Raw genomic sequence first — 22,555 nt, 5'->3', positions numbered from 1 at the left:
TCAGCAGTTTCCCAGCATCTCAGTAACTCCACGTTACCGTGATCGCCAAAGTCACCGCTTCCTGCCATTAACAGGACAATCTCATTGCTGTATCAACCTCACGGAACTGAAAGCTGGCAACACTATAGCGAATTGGAATAGACGCACGTCTTACGTGACCAGCCACATTCTGTCCTGTTATACGCATGTACGTTGCTCTTCTAGCACACACTCTTTGCTGTGCTCTGTGTCAGATGAGGCTTTCCGGACCCTCGGAGCTCCCCCGCATCACCAACACCGAGTGGGGCCGTCAGTAACCACCATGCTAAAATAGCACGGCAACTTATTCCTTAGCATCGCTCATCAGACGCAGAGATATATTAGAGTAAGGCCTACAAATAATAGCTTCTCAGTAAATCAGAGTCTATCGACAGCCAACGGTACATGTGGCAAGCGGGGATTCCTCATCTCATGCTCTGTCCCCGCATTTATAAATGATACAACCAACATGCATATAATCCTAGTCATCATTCTGCCAGTCAGCCCCCATTGAAGTCAGTCTAAGCGCGCCCAGGTTGACCTGCTTCAGATAGAGCGGGGAAGAATAGACGCAGTAAAAACCTCACTAAACTGTATCACAACACAGACTCAAGGGTTGGCCTGCTTGATTCAGCATTCGCATTGCACAACTTGCTCTTTACCTCATTCCACTTACTTGATGGGTTCCATTGCAACCACCAAGGCCGAGGCGGATGCCCATTTGGAAACTCTTCGTCAAAAGAGGGGCGTTGGTAGAGGACAACAAGAGGAGTCTGTTCTGGTACAAAGTCTGGACCAGGCACTTAAAATGCGTGTATCTTGTCCAGGAGTATGTGGTCTTGTGCTGACTACTTACCGATAGCGTTTCAGATCAACTATACAAAGCTTCAACCCATTTCATTCTCGAATTAATCCAGAATGCAGATGATAACCAGTATGGTTCTGAAATTGTGCCCAGTCTGCGACTGGCATTATATAAAAATGAAGGTCAGGGATATTTCCGGTCTGACTGTAACGAAGTTGGCTTCACATTCAAGCAACTTGACGCTCTTACACGAGTGGGCCAAAGCACCAAAGCCACCAGCATTCACGACTCAAAGTCGTACATCGGTGAAAAGGGCATCGGATTCAAGTCCGTGTTCAAGGTAGCTGATGTGATCCACGTCGCAAGTGGGCTTTATGAATTCAAGTTTGACCGCAATACTCGCATCGGAATGATTCTTCCCATTACCTCACAATTTCCTACCGCAGATCGCGTGGTTGATCATACGCAGTTCCTGCTGGAGTTGAAAAGTCAACGTGACTACGATATTATTAAGAAGGAACTAAACAGTATCGAGCCAGACCTGCTGCTCTTTCTACGTAATCTGCACCAGGTTCATATATCGACTTACGGCTCGAACAAGGTTTATCGACGTAAGACCACGAAATTCGACGCAAGATATAAAGGAGAAGCTGTGGAGATATCTGTTCAAAGCGACGATATTACATCAAAAGAATTAATCGTACACCGACATGTTGTCGAGAAGCTACCCCCAGAACCCCAGAGAGAAGGCGTGGTTTCTTCTGAGGTCGTACTAGCGTTTATAGTCGACAGTGAAGCTAATCCCGTAGCCAACACTCAAAAGGTGTTTGCTTTTCTCCCAGTTGACGATTTTGGATTCCGCGTAAGTGATCTTTAGTTTAAGCAAGCTCTACGTACGCAGACAATCAGTTAACACTCCTCGTTTTAGTTTCTTATCCATGCGGATTTTATACTTGTAGCCAATCGAGAGGGCCTCAATGAATCGAGCCTTTGGAACTGGTCTCTCAGGGATGAAATCCAGACTGCTTTCGTGGACGCAATCCACCGTCTTGTTTCACTATCCCCCACCCGGGATGGGGAGGGACTGTGCTACAAGTGGCCGAAATACCTCCCTCGTTATCATGGAACCTCGGGTTTTTGGTATGGCCTACATGAAAACATGATGAATGCCCTGCGTGATACACCATTACTGAGATCGCGAGCGGGAGGCACTCTACGAATGCCTACGGATCTCTACTACGTTCCTGAAAGGTATAGATTTGAAAATGGAACGGTTTTCGACCTCCCGTCACTTTCACGCTCGCACTTGTCATTTGAGTATGATAGCGTGAAGTCAGAACTTTCCTTAATTGGGGTCAAAACTCTTAATAACAATGATCTATGGCGAGAACTTTCCCAATGGATTAATGAAGTTGGAGTTGACGGCCTAAAAGCTCAATCAGTCAAGTGGCACCAAAAAGTCAGTTCAATCTTCTGCGACCAACAAAAGCTACGAGAGAAGCTCCGAGATTTACCAATTGTGCCTCTTCGGGATGGCTCATGGGTCAGGGCGCGCCAGGATCGCGTCTTTTTTACTTCTACGCATACCCAAGAGCATGTACCCACTGGCATCGAGCTCTCTCTCGTAGATAACTCTGTATCTCAAGACTCAGAACGACGAAGATTTCTAAGTTTCTTGGGAATTCGAGAATACAGCCCGGCTCAAGTTTGCGGATTGATTATCAAACTTCACCATGATCTACCCCCGGGGCCCTGCCGCACAGAAATGGATCTTGTCACGGACGCTCTTTATCTTTTCGATCATCAGTCGTGTACCAACTACGAAGTTCCCAACATTCACTTTGTAGCTATAGAGGGCGGGAAAACCGTGCGAACTAGAAAACGCCATCTATACTTGGTCGATCCCGATGTCAAGCCAGGTTTGATAGCAAAATATCAGTATAACGCGTCAAGTCCACTCATGGTGCTCTCGAGTAAGTATGAAGTTGAGCTCTGCAAAGATAGACCACGACAGGAGGCAGAGTTATTTCGACGGTGGCTCCTTGGATCCAGATACAGAGAATTTTCTACAGTCCCAACACTTTTGCATAACAACGAACTAAGTGCCGAGTGGCACTTCCTTCGCAGCCACGACGTGATGGATTTACTACAAGCCATAAGGCTACAGTGGGACAGAAAAGGCATGCTATCCCCCATCATTATCAAGGCTGCAGCGGAACTTCAAGTGCCTGGCTCTGACGGCCGTTGTAGACCCCTAGGTCGCCTAGCTATCCTCACTCCAGAGCTGAAGCAAAAATGTCCGCATCTCGATTTTGTGAGCCTCCCGGATCCTGAGTGCAACTGGGAGTTTCTGTCAATTCTGGGCGTCTTAACCACCTGTAATACGGCAGCAACTCTGCGAGAGCTCCAGAAGCTTGCACAGCTGCAAACAGATGAGGTAGACAAGGATGCAGTCAGAAAGATATACGAAAAACTGAACGCAAGCATGCAATCCGAGTGGAAGCAGATAAGGTGAGTAGAATAAACAAAGCAACCTGAAAGTCAATGCTAACTCACAGCAGCACAGTTTTCCGGGAACAGCCCCTTGTGCTTGTTCAAAAACCCGAGCCAAGATGGCTAGACCATCTCTCCTGCGTCTGGGATGCCCCAGGTGCTCTGAAGCAGGTCACAAGACTCAGAAATCGCTATCCCACATGCAGACAGTTATTCATATCCATTCTGGGTGTGAGGCAAGCCAGCACTGAAGATATCGTTGAGGAACTGTGTTCTGTCTCAGATGAGGGCGATCTGGTTGTCCAGCGTTTCAGCGAGCTGTTCTTCCTGCTGAAGGAATACGTTGTTGACCATGAAGAGCTGAGCAAGGATCAGGTTCGAAGAATCCGACAAGCCGCGGTATTTCCGATTGTGGTTGAAGGGGGAAGCAGTGACGAACACCCGAGGATCACACGACAGTCTATATGTGAGGGTAATTGGTACGTTCCAGATGAAGTTCATCTGGAGCAAGCTTTTCGATGCAGGGTCGCTATGCTTAGCATGCGCGTCAAGGACGTCAAGACTTTGCATGAGCTCTTTGAGAATCTGGACTGCAAGCAAATGTTTCTTTCTTGTGCAGTTGGGCAATCAACTGAATTGAAAGGCACATGCATTCGTGACTTGCGCCGAGAAGGAGATTTAATGATACGCCTCGACTATCTTGCGTATGTATGACTACATCACGCGATTTATTTTTGCTCACATATGATTTCTAGAATGGCATTCGATCAGCCAACACTCTTCGAGGATATCATGGTGCAAACGTGGTCAGTATCATCAATTCTTACCAAAAGCCGGTTAGGAGACGTTGAAATAAGCGAAGACAAGTTGATCTCCATCAAAAATGATGATGAAGGGGTCACAAACATATACATCCGCGAAGATATCGCCATGACCGAGAAGTGCAGAGACGATCTCGTATTGCTTGAGCATTTTATTGGTAACGATGGTATATTTGAAGTTGATGCGGAGGAAGCCAAGCTGTTCACACTTTTCCTGACAGAACCTTTTGCCCAACTCTCTGGAATCCTGGAGATGTGTAATATCGAAGTTCCTGATAGCCCGGGCAATGGAGATACTGGTAATCAACAAAACGACCATGAGGACCAAGAAAGTGACGGCGAAGATAAAGTGGCAACGATTATACATCCAGCCACAGCTTACTCGGTTAGCGATTCTGACAGAGAGGAAATGACGGAGAGCGGCAGCGAAAGCCAGCTTATCGATCTCGCAAGAGAATTCGGGAATCTTAGAATATCATCATCACCATGTGGCAATGATACGAATTTCATCACTCCAGCAAGCTCGCCTCGACTTGTCCCAGAGCATGAAGTGATCACCTCTAACAATCCGACAAGCCAAGGAACCATCCAAAGACCAACCGTATTTCATGCAGACGAGACCCCAGTTGCGAGAACTCCGAGAAGTACTACTCAGTTACGTGGCGTACTAGATCAGCATGTTCCAACACAAGCAGCAGAAATCACATCCGGGAGCGATCTTTCTTTGCCTCTATATTCACCCCTAGTGCCTGCATCCTACCAGAATATTCTCGGTTCAAATAGCCCTAGACACGAAAATTCTCCTAGAGCCTTGGGAGTTCCATCTAACAGATATAGGGAGATTGGGTTCCTCGGGGAGAGTTTCGTGAGTTAACCCTAAGTAACAATCAGACTGTTATTCACTGATAGATATTTCTGTAGGTCTATCGTATGATTCAACCTCATATCAAGGACTGGACATATGAGAATTGGACGAGCAAGTTGCGAGTCGAGGCTGGGCACCCTCGATTCACTGAGCGCGAAAAGGACTTTTCCGACTTTACATACCAGGATCGCTTTGGTCAGATGAAGATATTGTTACAAGAAGCTGGCGTAGACGTAGTCGCCGGCTGGTCCCATGACACAACGTTTCATCTTGAGGTCAAGGCGACACTAGGCCCGTGCAGCGAGCCATGCTTTGTGTCCCAGAATCAACTCGACAAGGTGTGAGATACCGTGATTCATATGGCATGTATCTTTGTGCTAACGACTTAGCAGATGCGCCAGTACGAAGGGGACTTAGCCAACGTTTACATCCTCATTCGGGTTTTCCAGATGGAAGCAGAAGGGGGCCCGGATTTTCGATTATTTGTCAATCCTTGGAGTCTCTACTTGACGGGGGCTCTCGAATTTAGGTCGAGCGAAGGATATAAAGTCTATGGGTTGATGTGAGATCAAATAACGACCGAGCTTTAGCGCCAGGAGTTTGGGCTGTACGATTGATCAAGCACTGATTAGGGGAGTGTATTGGGTTTCTTGGGCAAAGGCAGTAATGCAGCTGCAACAATCAGAGCGACAACACGTAACAGTGAATTAGTGATTTTTTCCACTGCTGTTCACTCTAGACGATGCCACACGGAAACAAAGCGAAACCAGCCACCTTGTGTTACTATAGAGCTGCGGGACATGCCCCTTCTCCACAAAGTCCTCCCACGATTCGAACTCCAAACCATGAAACACAAGCTTCTAACATTTCGACTTCAACATCATTGATTCCGTGTTCCCGAAGGACTCGTCGACATTACAGTGTGCACGTGTAACCAGATTGCCAAGAAGTAGGCTTACCCTCCTTCACTCCTCCCGGGAAGCGTTCGTACGCAGGTTGGCTCATGGGTACAGGTCTTCGAGTATTTGCCGCAGTGCAGGAATTTGGCTACTGGCCCGCAGTTTTTCCTACTGTTGTTTACCGGAGGCGTCTCGAGGGCGAAATGCAAAGCCTCGAGACACTTGGGTTTGCTGCACAGATGGGAGATGTGTTGATGATGGGCGGGATGCAAGTCCCACGACCAGGCCAAGACTTGGTGCAGCAGAGCGAATTTGTTGGTGCCGTTTTGAGGTAATACTGGCGTAAGGTTAGGGTTTTAAAAGAGGCTTCAGCCTCCGGGGCGCAGAGGTAAAGGACACCAATAAATAAGTCCTTTCCGCCGCCGGTCTGGAGGGATGCTCGAATACTACCTTACCTTACTCATCTTGCTCTTCCTGTATTGATACGTCGAAAGCTCGTCCGGATCTCACCTCATGTCGAGCCTGCTGCTACTTTGGGTGACACCACAACCTTTATGAGTACAGGGACATGCAACGCAGGCTTACCATTCATTTGTTGACATACCTATAGCATTGACGCGGAAAGGTGTCATAGGCTGCAGCAAAAACCTTCAATAGCGTAAGTTTCTAATGCCGTCGAGCTTGACCAATTATTGGCAACTTTCTTATCGTCAGACGTTACCATCGAAGCTAGGTAAAAGCTCAGGGTAACGCTCGCAGCGATGGTATAAGAGCTGGAACAAGTGGCCAGCCCATAATAGACAGGTTTCCGAAGTAGTCAGCTTGATAATTATCTGGACGATGGGCTCTGGGATGACCATGTTTCGTGAATCAACTGGAGTAAGTTGGGTACCTGTATGTGTACGCAATGAGGCTGAGACTAGATGCACCTCAAAACAATATTGTCACCAATCCTGAGTCCATATATCAACACACTGCACCGTTTACTCCATTTAATACCATTGCAAGCTGTAGATGTTCATTCTGAGCAATGGTTTATCAAGTCTGCCAAAGCCAACACAACTTGCAAGACCTCTTATTCTCCAATGCAACCACGAGAACAAATTCCCTGTAAAAGTCTGCAACAAAAGAGTCTACTCGAGTTCCATCACTCTACACCACGCAGCGGAAAGGAGATGTGGTTGTGAAATTCATCCCACTTGATAGAGAACAGCCCCTTGAAGTTGCCATCCCGAAGAATCTTGCAGTCCTCCTTGTGGTCGTTTTCCTTCCACCCGCGGAGTTGACAATTTTGGCTGCAGTACCAAAAGAAACCGCACTTGGCACACTTCATCAGCTTGGCCGACTTGTTGTTGCATCCGTGGCAGGATCTCATCCCGTTGGTGAGTGTAGCGTGAGTTTGAATTTTGTCGCCGAGCTGCATCATGTTGTCGAGGGAGATAGGAAAGATCTGAAAAGGAATTAGCACGGGAAGAGCTTGAGAGGGAGAATACAAACCTTGAGGTACTGGAGGTCCTCATGTCGGATGCCGATGGTCATGTCCACGAAGAGATGTTTGACAGCATAGAAGATCACGACAGTGTTTCCGACCTGAAGGTTCGAGGGGCCGAGCTCAACACCTCGGGCTTCCGTGTAGATAGCGATCGGAATCTCCAGCCCGTCTCGGTCCCTGACGGTGAGCTTAACGCGAAGCCAGATATCAACCTCGACAATCTCGCCGATGAAGACCCAGTGCTTGCGAGGCTCCCAGAAACCGTTGTCCCGCTGGCGGTAGTAGTCCTCGTCGAGTTGATTGTCCCAGGCGAGGTCTTCGAATCCGGGGAAGTGCTTTTTGTCTTGCAGATTCGCGAGTTGGGTGCTGTTGGAAGCCATGGTGCCTGGTAGTCAGGGATGGCTTGTTGTCACTCGTCAAGATCTTTGAGCAGACTTGTGATGGCGCAAAAAGATCTGGAGGAGTTGTGAGAGCAGAAGTGGGAGATGGGGAAGAGGGAACTAGGAAGAATTATGGCAAGGCGGTGGGGACGCCGGCCATTTGAATACGGCTGGGTGCAGCGTTTGTCGGCCCCCTGCAGTGCAATAAACAAACACACAGCTTGGGTCTCCCCTTGCAATGCATGGCCTCCAATGGGTAAGAGTCTTCCCAAATCTGACTGGTAATCGGCTTAGTAGCCCATGATTTCAATGACTCTCTAGTCGTCATGTTTATGTTTATATGAGGTTCTTCTCTGTGGTTGATTGCTTCCGTTTAGTGGTAAGGACAGCTGGGATGATAGCGCATGCAACAGAGCTTCTGTATCAATAACTGAAATGCAGTAAGAGTGATTTATCTTTATAGAGATCATGATCTTACTGATAGAGTTAGTAACTCCCGCCATCAAGCCGTTCTACACCAGTATTGGGACCAGCATCGTATGGTTGGTATAAGAAAGAGGGAAAACCGGCAAAAATTCAACTCTTCCACTCCCCGAATTCGAACCGAGAACTTTTCGCATTAAGGAGGTGACTCCCGGAGAAGTCCCTTGAGGGTGAAAACGCGAAATGTGCGACCATTACACCAGAGGGGATTTCTGATTATTGATTATGAGATATGTATTCTTGGTTAATATAGGATGAACGAGGGCTACTCATGATTAGAGAAGCGACATAGTTCCATAAACCTCTTTCAACTGCTCCCAAGTGACGCTCTTTCCATATATAAGCCCTGCAACCATCTTCCCAGCAAAGAGGGCACCTCTGGGTGAAGACATGTACTGACGATAGGTAATCTCTGCACTTTTGGAAGCCATGTAGGTGGAAAGGAGCGTAAGATTTGACTGCCCTGCAATGTCCAGATCTGGGTCATCAAGAGGTGGCTTTCTTTCTTGCTCTTGCTCTTTCTCCCTTATAGATTGCACAACAAGATTTTTAAAGTCGATCATGGGTTGATTCTCCTCATCTGTCATCCCTGGAAAGGTGGCGAATTCTGGACACACAGACAACTGCTCGAGAGGAGCAGCTTGCGCACTACTCCAATCAATGATTCCAGTCAGATTGTACTCCTTGTCAAACAGCATATTGCCATAGTGTAGATCGAGATGGCATAGAGGAAATGGGCCTCGGACCCTATCCTCAATGATCATGTGGGTAAGACCTGACTTCAGCACCCAGCATGCTGTCAACCAGTCTGGGTCGTCTGGATGCAAGTCCATCGACTCCCGGTTTTCGGCTTGTCTCTGGTTGTAGAAATATTCAAACGACGTGTCCAGAGGTCCCGGAGAAGCATGCCAATCCATAGCTACGACTTGCACAGGCTGATCAGCTCCATCTCCACACAAGAGGCGCCCAATGCGGCTGAAGGTTAGGTTTTGAAGCTCTGTAAAGACGTTTGCGAGCTGCTTCGCTACTTTGGGACGATGTTCGCGAGGTACGGCTTTCGCCAGGCCATTCGGAAGGGAGTGACCACGATGTTCCATGAACATGTATGGGTAATCAAAGGGTTGGTTTGTAGACATTTCAAAGTCGAACACTTGAGGAATAGGGATGGTAGTGTGCTGTCGGATTATCCTCATTGTGGCAATCTCACTGAGCAATGATGTTTTGTCGTTTTCGTTGAGTGTTTGATGAGGAATTCGAGCTACCCAGAACACATTGTCCGAAAATACAATTTCCAGCACAACATTGTTGAACCCGGATGCGAGACGCTTCAGATCGATGCTGCAGGAAACATTTAGAGACAAGCTTGGCTGGTGTTTCTTCCGCGACGCTATCGCGCAAGTCTCCAGATATCCAAAGTTTGCTGAAGAGAATAGGAGCTGGATTCTCTTGTATTTCTCCGAATCCGGTTTCAGATTGTCAAAACCCTGCCATGAACTGCTTGGTCTTTCCATTTCGTCTCTTTAGATGGCAATGGCGGCCAAGGGAATAGCTTGCCGAGTTATGCGGTTAATGGGAACTGAAAAGAGGTAGGGAAAATGAGGAAGGGAGGGGACGCCAGAAGATGTTGGTGCAGGGTTTAGAAAGTACCTTAGGCTTTGTAAGGCACCTTGTGATAATTAAGTTTGCTAAGTTAGTGGAGGTAGGACCCTGGGCGGTTACTCCGGCGCTGTCGTTGGTTGCCTCGACCTTCGTCAAGTGGACCCAGCCATGTTGTGCAACCAACATAGCTATGAAGCAGCCCGTAGGTGATAAATAAAAAGTCTGGGGTAGTTCTGCACTCACGGGCTGAGCCACAACATCTGTCGTTAGCCCGATGTAGACAGGTCTTGAGCCGACAAAGCGTACCTGTAGAGCACGATCAATCTGGGCTGGTGCCGCAACGAGTCGACTAGGTTGTTGGGCAATGGTGAAGTAATCGTATATTCTGGAAATGACCTGAAAGTCTCCATTTCTGCGGCCTCCTGTCAAACAAAGCACACTCGAGCAAATTGTGAGAGCTTTTATGTGTAGATCGATATAGGGGACAGAAAGTAAACCAAGAGTAATATCCAACTCTACTTTAAGTAGCATTTTCCTTATACACGACGCCCGGTGTCTCTTAGGTAAACTTCCTCAACAGCGTGGGCCCCGTCCAGATTTCTCAGGCAAATAGCCTGATAGGTTCAGAAGGGTAACCATGCCTTAACTCTCCTTATACATAGCTAGCTTCCGACAAAGAGCTAACAAGGCATGCTCACCGTATGTCGAGACTCCCTTGGGACGCAAGTCCACGACTTGTTTCACAAGCTGCGGCTGACGTCAGTCACAAGGATCAAATTCTCGAGCTAATATTCTTATAGTGAGGAATGTCAAAAGTAACGTTCCAGCATCCAGTAATCTACACTTCGTGTAACCATCCTGATCATCGGTTGCAGCGGTTCCTCTTCTTCAACTTTGCATAACAGGAGGGATACTTGTTTGCCTCGTACCTATGCATCGCACTTTTCACCAAGTCTACAAGTCACTGATGACTACTGCAGATTATTAGTGCCTTGTTCGCTTTAGCCCGCATAACCACATAGATTAAGTGCTATCACAAGACTACGCGTCGTTCTCATGACCAATTATCCTGGAGGAAACGGCTAGCTTTTCATCCAAAGGAACGATAAATAATACATAAACTTGGAACGTCTCTCACCTTAGTAGCTCCATACTGTAATACGAAGAAACCTAAATATGTATAGTATGCATTAGCGTTGTAGATCTCACAAAGCTTCGAGTGTCGGCGGCAGAGCCTTTCTAGGCCTAGCGCACTATGAGAGGAGGTATAGAGTTTGGACATGTCTAGTGTAATTCCCGAGCTCTATATACGGACCGCGCGGTATAAGTAAAGTTATCATAATGCAGTTGAGGGAATGGACGGCTGATAACCCGTAGCAATCCATCTTGACTGTGCTAGGCCTGATATGATGCCCGACATGACATAATAGAGTTAACAGTTTACGAAGAACTCATATTCCCAACAACGGCAAACTTGTCAAGGTTAAGATCTCAAGATAAACACTAGTCTGAGCTGAGGTAGACTGATAGACTAAATACAGATTCAAGGCTAATAACAGCAATGCTTACTGAACACGATTCAATTGTCCCGACGTTGAGCCTGTAGCTAGATTCTCCAGTACCATCTCACTCATTGATGGATCAGCTTCGACCAAAAGTGATATCCGCTAACCGAGGTGCTTATCAAACCATCTCAAGGCCTGATCTTCGGCCTCTTTGCTTTGCTGAAATTGATTCTGGTTGCTGGGGTCTACACGGACGCAGAAGCCATGGCCAGCTCCTCGGTACACAACCACCTCTGTCGGAACATCCCCTAAGCTCTGCCAGACATTTTTCATCACATCAATCTGTGACATAGAAGTAACTATATCTGTGTCTCCAATAGCAACGGACACAGGCTTGGTCACCTTTTCTGCATCGCCAGGCAGGCATAAACCGCTAGGGTGACCTGTAAAGACTGCATCAACGAGTGGATTACCCTCCGCAGTCCTGGCATCTGGATGTGTAAGGAATAGTACCGGCCTGCCTCCCCAGCAGAATCCGGCGGCTCCTATACGTAGTCCAGGTACTTCATTTAAACGGACAGCCTCAACGAAAGATCGGATTCTTGGCCAGGCGCGACCAAAGCTGTTATACATGAAGAACGGAGCAACTCCATACACGAGCTGTGCGGCATACCACCTGCAACGAATTAGTCAAGGCAGATCCCAAGTGTTAAATCATTCGAATTACTTACGGTTGCCGTATAAAATTCCAGATTGAGCTGGTATCTCCGAGCCGAGGCACAACGTCCTGTATTGATTAGTTAACTACGGCAAGTTCTTGAGGGACACAAGAGTCATGACTTACAAGAAGCCATAAAGGAGCCGGTCGACCGTCCATAAAGTCAGGTAGATAAACCAGAAAGTTACCATAGAGCGCATAGTGATCGGCAAGTAGCCTATTATTAACAAATTCCCATCCGTATGCGTCCGGTACGATAATAATAGTACCCTTGATTGGTGCATTATTTGATGGGGTAGCGACGTAGGTTTGTCGACCAAAGATGCTGCATACTTTCCCAGTCGGCTTTTCATCACGGCTATAGCCTTTAAAGCATTCGAGACATGACATTGAGCCTTATCTAGACCAGCTGTAGGTGTAAAGAGTAAAGGAGAAAAGCAGGATATCGTATCATGAACTCAACATTGGATCGGAAGTTGAGCGTCGAAATGAAGGAGCATTTTCAAATGTAGGTGCAACGACTGGATACAGAGTGGAAACGTCTATGATAATTATATCTAGGGACCAGTAGCTGGCATCGGCGATCTAGAGAGGGTGGCGTCTTCTACCTGGCTCTCACCGAGTCGCAAGCGCCAACTCTAATAACCGGCTCAGCCGACTCGCATCACTGACACGTTGCAGTCTTACAGGCTCTTCTGAGATCGGGTGTGGCACACCAACACGTGGAGCCTAATACAGCCTGCACAAGACTTGAATCAAGGCCGCGGCAAAATTGCACGATAGCTACTTATACCCCGCTGTAGCCCATGACCTGAATGCTAACGCTGCACATCCTAGTTCATAGACGTCCGTCGCAGAGTCTGCTTCGGTTCAACAGTTCCAGCTTGTGAACGGGAAATCTGCTTGTTTCAATGTCGCAAGTAATAATCATTGGGGGCGGGCTCGCGGTAAGTGTTTGCATCCACATATCAACTTCCACAAGACATCGATCGTTAACGACTCTCAGGGCCCGGTCCTAGCTTTGGCCCTACACAAGCACGAAATCTCGAGTACGATATATGAGCTGCGACCAAAAGCCTACAGGTCGGGAGGCAATATCGCGATAGCCCCCAACGCCGCTCGGGTGCTAGACCACATTGGTGTATATGGGCAACTATGCACCCAAGGGTTCAACTATGAGGAGATCTCATTTGAGAATGGTTCAGGAAAGGTGCTAGGGAAGTTTCTGAACGGAAGCCAAAAGCACTATAACTTTAGTGCTCTCCGAATCAAGCGTTCCCTTGTGCATGACGAGCTCTTGGCCGCCTGCGAGCAGCGTGGCATCCTTATTCATTACGAGAAGAAGTTCGAGCGCATTGTATCAGAAACGGATGAGAACGCGACTGCATTGTTCGAGGACGGAGAGGAAGTCACCGCCGGGTTCGTCATTGGATGTGATGGCATTCACTCAAAGGTGAGAAATTATATCCAAGTTGCCCGGCCGGAATTCAGTGGCCTGATGGGTATCATGGGGTCGGTGATGGAAGAAGAGCTTACCTTGATGCACGCAACATCGCGCCCTCCTCTCCCTTCAATGATGTTCGGCGCTAATGCTTCATTTGCCATTATGCCGTCCAGCTTCGACGGCAAAGAGATTGGACATTTTGCTACTATTGAAGCACAAGATCGCAGCCAGGACGAGTGGTCTCGATTATCCCGGAACAAGGACGAGCTTCATAAATGGCTCACGGATCGCTTCAACACCTCCGATTTACATTGGCCTGCTCTAGTCCAAGAGCTTTGCGAGAAAACTCCAATCGACGGTCTGACAAGCTGGCCGTAAGTGTTCTCACCAGAGCCACGCCTCTATCAAGTACCTAGCCATCCGCTTACTGCTGGGTAGATTCTTCTCTGTTCCTGAACTCAAGGACTGGAAATCCACTGCCGGACGAGTAATCGTCATCGGCGATGCGGCACACGCGATCCCACCGACCGGTGGTCAAGGAGCAGCTATGGCCTTCGAGGATGCCGAAACACTCTCTTACGTGTTAGGGCGTCTTCGTGACTCCCACCTTGCCCATGCTGGTGGTAGCCATAAGTTGTTTGCGGGCGACATCCTCAGCAAGTGGCAGCGACACCGACAGGATCGCATTGTCAAAGTCTTGGATTTCACTTCCAAAAATGGAACTCTGCGCAAGAGTAGTCCGCATGTATATGAACAGGCGGCTAAGGAATGGATCATTTGGGTTGCTTTCAAGCTCATGGGTGCTGAAGCTGGTGCTAAGCGGCTGTATACCTACAATGCAGAGAATGTGCTCGGCGTAATCGTCTAGACGTTTTGACGATGATGGATGGATAGGTTTTCGGTTACTTCTTGAGGTATTGGATAACTTTCGAATTTCCGATAAATGTTGCAATCAGTACAATCATCCGTTGAGCTAAATAAAGTTCTTTTGCGAAGTAGCTCCTGTTGATTTAATGTAAGCACTAAATAAAAATCTTGAATACCAAGGTAGGGGTTGTTATGTAAGTTCTGCACTCACGTCTTCTTCCACAAGCTAGAGCTAAAGAGGCTCTGCCGCCGCGATTTAATGGATAGGGTCTAAACGCTATCGGTTTCTTGGTGTAGCGCCCGCAACAAATGTCACCACACCACAGTATGTTTCGTCTTAGGTACCTGGAACTATGGATATACTGACATGACTGAGAACTAGACCTAAAAGGGTCATGCACCCGTCCAGGAAGCTCACCTTAAGCTAGAATAGATAGAAAAAGGATGATAGAGCTCCACGTTTCGCCAATGTGGTGTATGGAAAAACCCTGAGTGTCGAACAAGATGGGGGGACTTCGTATGAAACACTTCCTATGTCTTTGATAGATCGTGCATTGAGGCTCTTTCATGATGATTGGCGATGTATTTTGTAGTATGGCACTGCTTGATGAATCGTTGACTTTGTCGTTGCTCAGCCTACTTAGAAAACGGCCGGGGCTCGGGATGCTGTTGCCCGGAGACGCGTCGTGATTCGTTACCTTTTCTCCGTACCAAACAACGCGAGGAAGCGACTTTATCCCAACAACCAACATCTCAGTTGACAAGTCATGAATTGCGCTATCGCAGCAACTCACCTCAACTCATAGCCTGTTATTAACCTTTGCGATGGCATTCCTGGGATTGCCACCCGAGATACTCAAAGAGATCTTTGATAAACTTGACCCGCCATTCTTTCAAGAAGATCTCAGCCGCCTTACAGTCTGCAAGAAGTGGCTCGAGTTCGCTCTTCCTGCATGCCTCAAACGCGTCACCCTCTCTCACGAAGCATTACGAATTCTAGCTGCCTCTTCGGTAGTAAAAGGGTCTTCGCCTGTTGAAGGTCACCTGGAAACAGTCGATATCGATATTAAAGGATTTCAACATGGCATCTCTACACACTCTCCCCAGGAATATCAGCAGGGTTCGACTTCACAACCTACGGCTCCATACATATATCCTTGGGACAACCAGGTCAGGGACTGGAGAGTGGCCCTAGGTAATGACCTTGCCCAACTTGCCATTGTAGCCCAGCAGTCTCCTCGATTGAGTCGATAGGCATCCGGGTTACAAAGCCCGAGCGTGCGGGTATGAAGATTGACTTTATAATCAAGGAAATTCTGCCATAGTCTCTCATCAGCTGCGTTCTCCCGGCGAGATAAAATCACAGACCTCGCCCCTGCGAAGTGCTTGGGGTTCTGGGTGTCAGTTGTACCATATGGCATTACGCCTCTTATAATTTGTAGATCTGTAAATCTTTCCATGACATCATCTGTGCGGACCTTCCATTCTTCCAAGTTCATGGAATCTAGAGTGTGTTCGCATATTAACTCCATCATCTCGAGATACACAACCTCTTCCATCTCTTGCAATAGCTCCTCACCGCAGCGCTCTTCGGTAGGATATCGATTATTCCCGATGTCCTTCATCATGGTTCTCCAGAACAGCTCTGTCCTGGACTGGTAGCTATTTGCCCGTTCTGGGCTCGGCGCGATTTGGACCGAGGTTGACATAGGAGGTGAGCAACTCTTTGCATCATGCTCGTCTCTGTATGAAAGGTCTGCCGACTGCGGTCCAACTGTGGAGCTTTCTGGCACCAAAGCCATCAATTCAACGACGTCGTTTGTTGAAATGTACATTATCTCACCTATCTGGCGAGCCGTCTTAGACTTTTGACCAGCATAGAAAGGTCTCTCGCTTACCACTTCGCCCATTCCAAAGACGTACCGCGTCAATTCGAGACTCGCGAAGTTCTACCCAGTTCGATGGCAGGTATCGAAAGTGGCTTATGGGGGCTCTAGGACCAACTGCGAATAAATGTAAACATCATCAACCATTTTCGAATAATCTGGAATAATTTGGGGTCCCCTTTGGCTTGCGCCACTTTCGGAGATGCCAATGAAAGCATAGACCTTGTCTCTGGGATCCGTAGCTTCACAGGCTCGGAACATTCTCGTAACGGTGTCTATGGGAAGAGGTTGTTTCCAATACTGATCGTGTGAATTGAAACTCCTGGTGCCTAGACGGTAGGCGACCTGGTCTAGCCTGTGAAAAAAGTTCGGAGTGACTAAGCTCCCCGGGTAATTCAAAGTGAGCATAAACTTTGGAAACCAACCAGACTTACCAAGAAAGTTCATGAACTTTGATAAGTCCTGGAAAGGTATAGTGAACAACCCAAAGAGCGTATTTGACAGCGGCAAGCCCGCTTGAATACGAACCCTAGTGAATTTTCGGATTCATCCCCTTGTCGCGAGTAAAAGGGGCGCGGCAGTTAGACCCCTCCCAAACCGATTGGACCATCTCTGGGCGGGAGAGGTTCTTTTTGAGATACGCTGTCGCCGATCGCATAGCATTCCCGTTTCATAACGAGGCTCCAGTCACATTGGGAGATGCGACGTATTGAGTCAGAACAAAGGGGCTTCTCGTTTTTATAGGTGTGAAGCGAGTTGGAGTCCGAAAGAGGAGTAGTTGGAGTCTTATCCCTGTATTCTCCGACGCCGACTAGGAGGGCGGTTGCACTATGAAATTGGAGACGATGCGAGAATTTGCCGATGTTACGAGTCAAACTCTATGTACTGGATATAAGTGTGTTTCATCGTTGTGCTATTTGAGTCAGTGTCCGAGTTCGCCGACATCTTCCAGCAGTTGTTCTGCACGCAGATACGATCATGCTATCTCCAAACTTTCCATAGGCTTAACTGTAAGACCCAATTAGTAGGCCAGAACGAAGGCATCGAATCCATTATATAATGAAGTACCCAAATTACTTATTAAAAACTAGGCAAGGCTGTTGTGGATTTCAAAAGTCCAAGCTTTGCCCTTACGTTTCGAGACCAAGATATATGCATTCATAACAAGCAAAGCCCACATAACCAAGCATCACCCGAAGCGAACCGCTCTCCCCGTCTCCATAAGAGCTCACAACGTTCATTTCAAGACTCCATTTCCCAAATTCTATTTCGAATACCGATGGAAGGCAAGACACAACCTTTCGGAGGGACACTCTCAGTTTGAAGATGATCGTCGATATACAATCAATCCGATTGGTTCGTTAGAAATAGTAGCTGTAGATCTAGTCTCGTTAATGACTCGTCGTGCCCGTCGGGTCTCAGCGGACCAACGGTAGATGCGCAAATTGAAAGCAGAGCAGCCTTGTTTTAGTTTGAGCTGACGACACCCGATGTGGAGTAGCGAAAATGTACAGAGTTTGGATGCCGTTGAATTTGCACAGACAATGGATCGTGGTGGCTGTTAGTTCTGGAAGATGTCATGTCTATCCCAAACTTCCAGACATCATCTAAACGACATTCTGAGAGGTGAGCTCTCAATTCATCAGAGATATATTCATCCTCGTATTGTCCACGATGCAACCGAATGCCCCATCTTCCGTTAGACCCTCCTAGTTGAATCCTCGATGAAGACCCAACTAGCGCCAGGGGCACTTACATACAATTTCACCACTCGGGGAACGAGTAATCCACTAAACGATCGGCACTGAAGACATCCCAAATCCCATATCCTTGAAAAAATCAGGGCAAGGAAATGCCGTCAACCGCTGGCAACCGATGACTCGTGTTCTCAGCTGCTGCCCAGTTATATAGACAGCGAAGGATAGCATTGCCATATGCTGAGTCTTAGTATAACTCCGGCCGTTGGATCTGCACGGAACATATCTCGCCCTAGTTTAGTTCTTATCTCACAAGTCTAGTTCATAACGGTCCAAAACATCTGTGGATTTCACTAATGCACGTACATGTCGATCCTGGGCCGCCGGAGCAGAGGGCGTATATCATACATGGCACGATCCCCTCAGCGGGCGGTTCGCTAATCTATTTGATGCGCGTCTTTTATTCTTCTTTATTGTCTTTTGGCTTCTGAATCTTGTCGACAGAAGTGGTGAAAAGACTTACCATTACAAGATGGAAACAACCCCGAGGGAGTCGAAGCAGATTGATTTATGGATCTCGGAATTCATCACGTTTGGGGCTGCGACGGTTTTTATCGGGTTACGGTTGCTGAGTCGACGTCTTACGAGGATTGAGCTTTGGTGGGATGATTGGTTTGCGATTGGCTGCTATGTAAGTCGACGACTCTACATGTCATTAACTTTGAGGGTTATACTAACTCCTATAAGTCTGTAGCAATCGCTTGGGTAGTCATCATTCCTATCTGTACGTCAGTCACGATATTCGATACGACCGAATCTAACCTCGATTAGGGATCAAAGATGCCGGACTTGGACTTCACATCGACGACATTCATGGTCGCGGGACCAAGGCGGAGATATTGATGCACAACAGTCTTATTCTCTACGTCGCCGAATTGTTCTACGCCACTGCTCTCTTCTGTGCGAAAGGATCAATCTTGAGCTTCTACTGGCGTATGTTCCAAGTCATCAACATCAAGCTTCCCATTCAGATCCTGGCCTGCTGTTCATTGATATGGATTATCATTAGAGTGAGTATGCCCCGAAACAACATGCTTCATGAGAGGCGCTGACGTTGGTAGACATTTATGGGCATCTTCCATTGTATCCCAGTGCAGCGCTTCTGGGATCCTTCGGCTGGGGGCTCTTGCGCTATTGAGGACAAGAAGTTCTTTTTCGGTACTATCCTGGTTCACGTTATGCTCGACATCGCAATCATCGCCCTGCCGACTCTCCAGGTTCGCAAGCTACAGCTACCTGTCTTTCAGAGAATCGGCATCATGCTCATGTTCCTGTTTGGTATTGTGTATGTTACAATGCGACTGCTGCGTGATATTCGCTAACTTCTGCAGTATCTGCGCTTCGGCCATGGTCATCATCGTTGCTTCGACTCAGTTCGATGCCACGTCGGAAGATCTAACCTGGAACTTGGTCACCATTGTAGTCTGGGCTTCCGTTGAAGTGAATCTCGTCACTGTGTCAAGTATGTGTCGAATCGAATGCTCCCCCTTCGCCGTTACTAATATTCCTTAGCCTCCCTACCTACCGTACGTCCCGCCATCCTATACCTCTTCACATGTACCAAACCAACATCAACCATCGGCTCCGGCTCCAACAGCTACGGCCGCAGTCAGACCAAGAACACGATCCGACTTTCAACTCTTCCCAACAACAAAGACAACGACGAGTCAAGTTCCACTCATCAACTTGCCGATTCAGATCAAGGTGGTCGTGGTTCATTGTCTGACTTTGGGAGTCACGCTATGGATCGATACCGAGGAAATCTGTCAACAGTCACTGGCCGCGCCCATGATCACGGGTCGGAGGAATTCAACACTGGCTCTCCATTTGGTGGAATCATGGTTAAGAACGAGACGACTGTTCGTATTTCGACGGCCAGGCAGTAATAATGATATCGGGAGGCAAGGTAGAAGGGGGTGAAGGGTAATAGAAGTAACAGGATAACCAATTCGACTTCGGTGTATAAACCAAACAGCCGGCACAACAGTGACGAAGCTAGAATATGTCTCAATAGAACTTGATAGAATTTATACCATCACCAACCCTCATTATACGTGATGAAACAATTGGTTCATCTCATCCTAAGCTTTTGACTCTATTATCCGAAGTTTTGTGATCAGAAGCTTTCGGGTTTCGGGTTCGCGTTTGAGCTTCGGATCTAGGAAATTCGAACTTCAACAACTCCAGCAGTTAGTTAGCACAGTTACCTCTAATGCATGCGAATGGTTATTTACCCCAGAATTTACTTGAATCTAACCCCAGGTTCATTTGACGCTTGCAATCACCGTCGCCGCCCCGCAAATATTCCGTCTTAAGGAGTTTTGATCCGAACGCTCAGTATAAAAAGACCGTCCTCTAGGCCCACCTACATAGATACGAATCACAGACAACATCACAACTCAGCTTCGCATACCTAGTACTTATCTAGATTACACAAAAATGGTCTTCACACTTCCCTCATGGGCGCCAAAGTAAGAGAAAAAGCATTGATTGAACCAATTTAAGTACAACAAATATCAGTAGGAGCTGCCCACATCAGTCAACAAAAGAATAGCAATATCATCATTGTTCAAAAAAACTAGTTTTATTATCAATTTCAAAGCCCACATCACAGCAACTACCAAGATGATTCACACTGGGCTATTGAAAATGATTCTACATTTAAGGGAACATTGTATAACTTCTTCTTTTTTTTATTACTTAGATATTGCATTTATAGGTCTTGTTATCATTTAAGGACATGTTTGAACTATTTGTACAATATAGATCAGCGCAGATAGGTGTTATTTATCAAGAGAGGCGTGTTTTCTATCACGAGATAACAAATGCAAAAAGAAAATCCCCTGTACAAGATTCGAATTTGTGACCTTTGCCTTTGGCTTAAGGGAAAGTCAGTCTACACTGGGACAGAAGACACCAGTAAGAAGAGGCAATGTGCTAACCAACTACACCAACCGGGGTTGAGTGGTATTGTTGACATTCGAGTGTGCCATTTGTATAGATAAGTATTGCTACAGTAAGCATAGCTGCTACTGCTGCGAAAAGATCATCCTGACCAAGCAGCAGCATCACGACAAACCAAAATGTTAACCGTTCCGGCCAGACACGATGCGATTGCCAGGATTTGGGAATGAGCTTCTGATGGTAAATGACAAACAGAGAATCCCCCAGTGCTGGATTTGAGCCAGCAACATTCGCCGGCCAATTCGTGTATGACAGCAGAAAGGTGATCATAAGTGCAACAGTGGTAAATAAGGCGACGTGCTAACCAATTGCACCAGCTAGGGCCAGGTGGTGTTGTTGAAATAAAGAGTGACGTTTCGGTACCCATGAAGAAAAGAGAGTCCTTGGAGAGGAATTCAAACACCCACCTTCGCACTGCCTCTTTAGAGATATCTTGGGGCTATAGAGTTGGTCTGGCTGCTTTGTACAGCGGCGACATTTCGCGTTTATCTGATTAAGCAGATGTGGCTGAGAGCTTATTCCAGCAGATAGAACTTGGAACTTATGTGAACGCCCTATTGACGTTATTGTCGAGCTAGGCTGTTTAGATACAGGATCTTCAATTCACGAAATTTCTGCTGGAAATTTACGTTAGAATCATGAAGCACTGATAACGTGCGCCTCAACCCTTAGTGCTCTTCAGAATGACAAGGCTGGGATGAGTTGATGGGATGTAGTCGGCGGTTGTGGACCCGAGTGGGCCTCCATCCTATCACCATCAACAAGACCCATAAATCTAACATCTGACAACCTCACCTCTCGACCTCTTCACGAGAATATTTTTGATCTCATTCTTTTACTTACTGAGAATGGTCAAAAAATGGAACGAAACGAGCGCTAGGCTTCAACGCGTGGGAGATCCGGGTCTGGGCTTCCAAGAATCGGCCAACGACCGAAAAAATATTATCTGCTGCGTCAAATTCAAGTGTGTGATATGCTCAGTCAACGGTTTGCCATCGGTTAGAAACAGGGTTCATACTCGCGTCTCAAGTAGTTTTAATTTCAAAGTTTTATGCTCTCATTACCCACTGTGCCGAAAATACAAATCGCGATATTGTTCAACAAGGCGTCCCCTGATGTGATTAGGGCCAAGCGGCGAGGCTGTTCTTAGAGTTGTCGGACTATCGCTCGGAGCGAGTGCATCATTGTAAGCGCGAGGATGCATTTGAATTTGATAGACTTATTATCTATTGTTCACTCTGGCCATTTCTGGATGAGATGTCCAGTGGAGAAAAATCGCATCGCGAGCAAGAACAAGGTGTGGTTGAGAACCACACATAGCGTTTGGCGCTTGGTGCGAAACCAGGATTACATGTGCTTTAGAATTATTAAATTGCTTGATTTAATGTTCTCTCTGATATCTGAGAAGCAGAACTGCCGGAAGAAGTGGTGATGGAGTGCGAAAGTGTTGTGGTATATGAGGTCCGATGCGGTAATGTGTGGAATAAGAGAACACATTGCGAATTACCATAATACAGCTGGCGTTGACATAATTCACTGTGCGACGCGATATTTATCGC

At 47.1% G+C, this 22,555-nt stretch overlaps 7 protein-coding genes, 1 non-coding gene and 2 pseudogenes across 10 annotated transcripts; 4 read left to right on the top strand and 6 right to left on the bottom strand.

The window, feature by feature from the left end:
* Positions 1 to 697: 697 nt before the first annotated feature.
* FVEG_15755 (hypothetical protein) lies at positions 698 to 5,773 on the top strand (the record flags this gene model as incomplete). The annotated part of the gene is made up of 7 exons (XM_018904948.1): positions 698 to 789; positions 881 to 1,685; positions 1,752 to 3,334; positions 3,385 to 4,020; positions 4,072 to 5,002; positions 5,059 to 5,340; positions 5,395 to 5,773. 7 exons carry the CDS (start codon positions 698 to 700, stop codon positions 5,566 to 5,568), a joined length of 4,503 nt encoding a protein of 1,500 aa, XP_018751110.1. The 3' UTR covers positions 5,569 to 5,773.
* Positions 5,774 to 7,048: 1,275 nt separating this feature from the next.
* On the bottom strand, positions 7,049 to 7,773 carry FVEG_05880 (hypothetical protein; the record flags this gene model as incomplete). Its single annotated transcript, XM_018894110.1, has 2 exons — positions 7,049 to 7,351; positions 7,399 to 7,773. 2 exons carry the CDS (start codon positions 7,771 to 7,773, stop codon positions 7,049 to 7,051), a joined length of 678 nt encoding a protein of 225 aa, XP_018751109.1.
* A 583-nt stretch (positions 7,774 to 8,356) lies between these two features.
* Positions 8,357 to 8,465, bottom strand: FVEG_15754 (annotated as a pseudogene). Its single transcript has one exon. The product of its transcript is annotated as a tRNA-OTHER (tRNA).
* Positions 8,466 to 8,531: 66 nt separating this feature from the next.
* Positions 8,532 to 9,767, bottom strand: FVEG_15753 (hypothetical protein; the record flags this gene model as incomplete). Its single annotated transcript, XM_018904947.1, has 1 exon — positions 8,532 to 9,767. The coding sequence occupies one exon, from the start codon at positions 9,765 to 9,767 to the stop codon at positions 8,532 to 8,534; it is 1,236 nt and encodes a 411-aa protein (XP_018751108.1).
* A 1,755-nt stretch (positions 9,768 to 11,522) lies between these two features.
* On the bottom strand, positions 11,523 to 12,468 carry FVEG_05879 (hypothetical protein; the record flags this gene model as incomplete). The annotated part of the gene is made up of 3 exons (XM_018894109.1): positions 11,523 to 12,036; positions 12,092 to 12,147; positions 12,205 to 12,468. 3 exons carry the CDS (start codon positions 12,466 to 12,468, stop codon positions 11,523 to 11,525), a joined length of 834 nt encoding a protein of 277 aa, XP_018751107.1.
* Positions 12,469 to 12,989: 521 nt separating this feature from the next.
* On the top strand, positions 12,990 to 14,390 carry FVEG_05878 (hypothetical protein; the record flags this gene model as incomplete). The annotated part of the gene is made up of 3 exons (XM_018894108.1): positions 12,990 to 13,025; positions 13,061 to 13,896; positions 13,961 to 14,390. The coding sequence occupies 3 exons, from the start codon at positions 12,990 to 12,992 to the stop codon at positions 14,388 to 14,390; spliced, it is 1,302 nt and encodes a 433-aa protein (XP_018751106.1).
* An 824-nt stretch (positions 14,391 to 15,214) lies between these two features.
* FVEG_15752 (hypothetical protein) lies at positions 15,215 to 15,643 on the top strand (the record flags this gene model as incomplete). The annotated part of the gene is made up of 1 exon (XM_018904946.1): positions 15,215 to 15,643. The coding sequence occupies one exon, from the start codon at positions 15,215 to 15,217 to the stop codon at positions 15,641 to 15,643; it is 429 nt and encodes a 142-aa protein (XP_018751105.1).
* Positions 15,644 to 18,504: 2,861 nt separating this feature from the next.
* Positions 18,505 to 19,918, top strand: FVEG_05876 (hypothetical protein; the record flags this gene model as incomplete). Its single annotated transcript, XM_018894107.1, has 6 exons — positions 18,505 to 18,663; positions 18,720 to 18,756; positions 18,804 to 19,042; positions 19,094 to 19,317; positions 19,364 to 19,494; positions 19,545 to 19,918. 6 exons carry the CDS (start codon positions 18,505 to 18,507, stop codon positions 19,916 to 19,918), a joined length of 1,164 nt encoding a protein of 387 aa, XP_018751104.1.
* Positions 19,919 to 20,871: 953 nt separating this feature from the next.
* On the bottom strand, positions 20,872 to 20,992 carry FVEG_15751 (annotated as a pseudogene). The gene has a single exon. The product of its transcript is annotated as a tRNA-OTHER (tRNA).
* A 204-nt stretch (positions 20,993 to 21,196) lies between these two features.
* Positions 21,197 to 21,319, bottom strand: FVEG_15750. Its single transcript has one exon. It is a non-coding gene; the product is annotated as a tRNA-Asn (tRNA).
* Positions 21,320 to 22,555: the final 1,236 nt, after the last annotated feature.

This window comes from Fusarium verticillioides, chromosome 2, assembly GCF_000149555.1.
Source record: "Fusarium verticillioides 7600 chromosome 2, whole genome shotgun sequence".
Lineage (NCBI taxonomy): Eukaryota > Fungi > Ascomycota > Sordariomycetes > Hypocreales > Nectriaceae > Fusarium > Fusarium verticillioides.
This window is presented reverse-complemented; position numbering and strand designations above follow the sequence as displayed.